This window comes from Diorhabda sublineata, chromosome 1, assembly GCF_026230105.1.
Source record: "Diorhabda sublineata isolate icDioSubl1.1 chromosome 1, icDioSubl1.1, whole genome shotgun sequence".
Classification (NCBI taxonomy): domain Eukaryota; kingdom Metazoa; phylum Arthropoda; class Insecta; order Coleoptera; family Chrysomelidae; genus Diorhabda; species Diorhabda sublineata.
The window spans coordinates 28,146,714-28,151,967 of NC_079474.1; the positions used below are offsets into that span (position 1 = coordinate 28,146,714).

Below are 5,254 nucleotides of genomic sequence, written 5' to 3' on the forward strand. Positions count from 1 at the left end.
TACCTTGTAACTCCAGAACCGCTAAACGGATTTTCACATTTGAGGTATCGTTAGATTCGTTTCATTAGTCCAAGTGTTCTTAGACGGGATACATTTGAAAAAAAACCAAAATGGCGGATTTTGACCTCCTTGTTGTGAGGTAAAAAAATTTTTTTTAATACCAAGCATATCGAGTTGAGTATCAAAATGAAGGATTTTAAACACTGGTTGTAAATATGTATATAACTTTTAATATTAAATGGAACGATAAATAATTGACGAAATATCTATGGTGCCATATTTAAGTCTCCGAAATGTACATTTGCGGCTTCAACAATATAAAGAAAATGAAGCTATATTCGGCGGAGTAAATGTTTTACTTTTTGGAGATCTTATGCAGTTGCCTCCATTGTCTAAGGTTTCTGGGGGATCTTATTGCTTTCGTCAACCAGAAAGGTTATCTGCTGAAATTAATCTTTGGAATTTATTCAGTTTTTGTGAGTTGCCCCAAGATATGAGGCAAGCTGGAGATACAACTTTTGTGGATATATTAAACAGTCTTCGTGTTGGAGAACTTACAATGCAGCAGTTATCTATCATAGAAAACCGCAGAGTACCGTTGATAGGGCTATTTGACGATGAAGAAGCTGTCAGAATTTTCCCAACAACTAGACTGGTTGATGCATATAACGCGACTATGACAGAAAAGTTAGGAAAGCTCACAAAAGTATACACCGTTAGTGCTGTAGACATCTCATTGGATCCTAAAACATATGGTCAAAAACGACGAGAGGAATACTTACCTGAAGATCCCAATAAAACAGGTGGTATACCAAACCAACTCAAATTAGGTGTACGCTCTCGAGCCATGCTAAGACGGAACATCAATGTTAACCATGGGCTGGTTAACGGTGCTATGGGTGTTATCCGACGAATAGATTGGCCAGCACTACGCAGAGAGCAGTTGGAGCCGGGAGAACTGCCACAAGCAGTATTTGTGGAGTTCGATGACCCAAATATAACAGGGAACCGACCTGGTATTGGAGTCCGGATAGAGCCTTGTGCTACAGAATTTGATGCTTTACGTGGTAAAGGCAAGATCGAGCGACGAATGCTTCCCTTAATTTTATGCTGGGCAGTGACGGTGCATAAATTACAGGGCACAACTTTAGACCGAGCAGTTGTAGATTTAAGTAGAATCTTATTTGCAAAAGGTCAAGCTTACGTTGCTTTGAGCAGAGTTAAGACTCTCTCCGGACTTGCTATTAGTTCTCTTGACCCTAACAAATTTCTTAATCAACCCCACGACATAAACTCATTCAAGGAATTAATCCGGTTACGTAATCTTAACTAAAAAGACATAAATAAAATAATAATTAAAAAAAATCAAAAAACCCGCCTGCATGAATAACTACAATTAAAAATCAACTGAAAAGACTGAAACAAGATGAAAATTCAATGATAAGGTATTTTAAAAGAATAATGATTAGGTACTTAAAACCAGAAACATAAATTGAAACATTACCAAACCAATGTACCTGCATATTGTACACTTAGAAATATCAGCACGGTAGTTTTTTCACTTTTTTGCAACATTATAAACAGAATTGCATTCTAAATTTCTGCATAACATTTTAAAACGACCGGCTTCTATCCACTGTTTTATCAAATTTTCGTTCTTTGGAAATTTAAAGTAATCAATACCTGTTTCTCTGATATTTCGATTAGTGTTTAACATGTAGTCACGGCTCAACCCGGCATTATGATTTTATAATAGAAAGTACAAGTTGTTAAAAGAAATTAAAAACAGTTAGGTCAACTCTACAATAATCTTGAATACTGGCTATTATTAGTACAAAAAAATATTACGAAAACAAAAAACCTAGTAAGTACATACAACCTTAACGTTATCTGAATAGCCAAGAAAACATTCTAATTCCAGCATGACGTCATGCGCGTGTCTTGTCAAATTTGAGCCGACAATTCAGCACACCGGTGTTTATGTATCGTGATTACATTCGCATTTGCATGTAAGTAAACAATTCTAGCTTATAATTTTTATTGAAACAGCGTTTTAAAAATTATAATTGTATATAACTGATAATAATTGTAATCGGCCGTGTGATAAATTGGCGAGCGGAAGGGTACATGAGAATCTAAAAATTTCAATATGCTACCAATCGAATCACTCCCTTTAGTGATCGAAGGAAAGTTTAGTTGAACTGTCTTTTGGTAACTGAATTTCTATTAGAATTGTAACTTATCGATCAACTTATCTTCATCTACAAAAACTTTTGATCAAAATATAGTGCGTTTTGCTTTGCATTACAAATTGGAAATAACCACATTGAAAAAGTACAGAAATACAAATATAGGAAGTTGGATTAAATCGAGAAATGACAGCTCTAAAGAGATAAGAATAAGAATTGAAATTGCTCGCAGCACATTTTATAAAATGAAAAACTTCTTTCGATGTAAAAACTTAAATGACGAATTAAAAAAGAGAATGATAAAATATAACATATACTCGATCCTTATGAACGGAAGGTTAAATAAGATCGATGACAAAAGATCGAGAGGAAACAGATAAGATAAAAATAGCTAAAAAACAAGGAATAGAAAAAGTAAAAAAGAAAGTTTTAAATTCTGATTCGGAATCTGAACCCGAGGAATGGTTTTGTTTAGCTTGTAAGATGTGGGCACATGTGAAATGTGCAACAGGAAATAAGATCTCATTTGTTTGTCTCAATTGTGATTCTGATGAAGACTAATTACATTTTGTTACTGGCAACCGGCAATCAGTAATTGATATTTGTTACTGGCTGTGAGCCTAAAGTTTCTTTATAGTTTAAGAAAGACCGTGTTTTTGACAATATTTGATTATTTTCCTATTAGATTAAAAATAAAACTTAAAATTCTAAGTTTGTTATAACGTTTATAATGCTAAATAAATCAAATGTCTAATTATCGAAGCAGTTAAAATTATAAATGGCTGTAAGCCTAAAATGCCTTCATAGTTTAAGTAAATAAAGAACATGTTACATATTTGTTTATTTTTGAATATTTTCTTTAAGATTAAAATTTTGACTTTAATTGTCTTCGACAGTTTTAGCGTTTGTAAAGTTTCTTATGCTAAATATGACAAATAACAATTTGCCCCAAGCCTGTTACAACTAGCCCCAATCACGGGGTAAGTTGTAACACTCGTCAGTTTTTTTTTCAAAGCCGTTTCTACCAAAAATTGTTACAGGTTTGATCAAGAGTTTATTTGGGATCGATAGTTGAATAGTTGTTAATTGGAGTAGTACTGCTAGATTTCATAAATACGAAACAAGTAAGCTTTCATAGCTAAGAAGCAACAAATTGTTACAACTAGCCCCTTACTCGATTCTCTTGTATGGAATGGAGGTAGCTACTTTAAATAAAGCAATAATGAAAAAAACTAGAAGCCTTAGAAATGTGGATATTGAGAAGAATACTACGAATATCATGGACAGATAGAATATGAATTGAAGAAGTTTTACGCAAAATGTAATGTGGAGACAACGATACCAATTCCGAGAGATTTATTTTGCAGGGAAAGAGAGGTATAGGACGGCTGCAAAACTGAGTGGGTTAACTGCACATCAAACCATTTGTTTAAAGCAGCAGTGTATAAAATACAAATAGTCATGGTGGCACTTTAAGAAGTCTTGTTGTAACGTTCCCTGTAAAGCGGCTTCTTATTAAGTTGAAAACCAGACATAAATATATACGGGTAATATCGTTAGACATTGTATTTCTACAATTTTCATTTTAATTTGTTGCAAATATTCATTTAGAATTGGCTAGTTCAATATAACCTAACTGTGAATGAAAGATTTATCTCCATTAATAATAATTATCATTTGACATACAATAAAATACCGCTAGTCTTCATTACTTGGATGCCTTATAATTTATAATGCATCAAATTAAATTACAGGTTTAAGAGGTTCATACAAATACTTCTTTTGACTGCAATCTGTTGATTCATGTTCAAATAAACATCATCAATAAATCATTATTATTTCGCTAAATACTCATTAAATCTTGATTTAATGTCGTTCCTTTTTTTCCAAGAAAATCTCATTAAATGTTCAATAGAAACTTCTTTGTATAAATTGTAATTATTTAACAGCAAATAATTTCAGTTGTGAATATAATAAGTAGATCAATTATTTCTTTTTTATTACTACCTAACTTCATGATTGTTTTCCAATAAAAGTTTCTATAATAATGACCGATATCCCACATTTACAGCTCTAACTCACGTTTCTCTTTTTCGAAATTTAAACTGCCACTTTGAGAAATTTATTCGGAAACAACAGATGAGATAAAAGAGAATTCGCAGTTAATATTGAGGTTAATTAATCAAAATACGTTTTAAATTTTATCTATCTAAAGGAATTAGTGTATTACGTAAATGAAAAGATTTTACAGAAAAATAATCTTTCTAAATATCACCATATAACATTATATTTTGTAATCTTTGATCCACTGAAACTTTGCATGTAATAATTCTGGAAAAGTTGGTGATATTTATACTGAACACACTGTTTACACCACCACTACACCAACACTCACAATTACACTGTCTGAAACGCGTTTCGATAACCAAGTTATCGTCTTCAAAGGCTGTTTACTTTCAGTTTCTGAAGACGATAACTTAGTTATAGAAACGCGTTTCAGACAGTGTAATTATGAGTGTTGTGGTAGTGGTGGTGTAAACAATGTGCTCAGTAGAGCTGATCTGTTGATGGAGCTCAAAGGTGGCCATAGGAACTCCGTAATTAAACGACGCAACCCCAACGAGTTTGGACTAGTTTGATACGTTTTGACCTGTATATGCAAATTCAACGAATTTGGGGAAAAAATTCGTTCTGTTTGTTATGAATGTGGATTATATCAGATTGATTAGATGGATGACCCAATACCCTGTTGTACTGTAAGCCCTTATCTCTCTATAATGGATCAGAGAAATTTGCAACGTGTTAGCACTGATTACTTGAATCATTCGATAAATAAATTTTTCAATAAAATGTGTAATATTTGCACGGGGAGATGTTATTTTTAGTATGTGATCAAATATAAAATTAGTACCATATCTCCTACTAATCTTCCACGAAAATTAAACGAGAATAAAGAAGAATTGATGCCGCGTTACTGAAATAACAATCACGTAAGTAAAAATACCTTCTTCTAAGGCATATTGTAACGGCATGGAGCCTGGATCTATACTACGATTGTCGCAAAC

At 32.8% G+C, this 5,254-nt stretch overlaps 1 protein-coding gene across 1 annotated transcript; it reads left to right on the forward strand.

Annotated features, from left to right (window-relative positions):
• The first annotated feature begins 268 nt into the window (after positions 1-268).
• LOC130452896 (uncharacterized) lies at positions 269-1,333 on the forward strand. The gene has a single exon (XM_056792444.1). The coding sequence runs from the start codon at positions 269-271 to the stop codon at positions 1,331-1,333; it is 1,065 nt and encodes a 354-aa protein (XP_056648422.1).
• Positions 1,334-5,254: the final 3,921 nt, after the last annotated feature.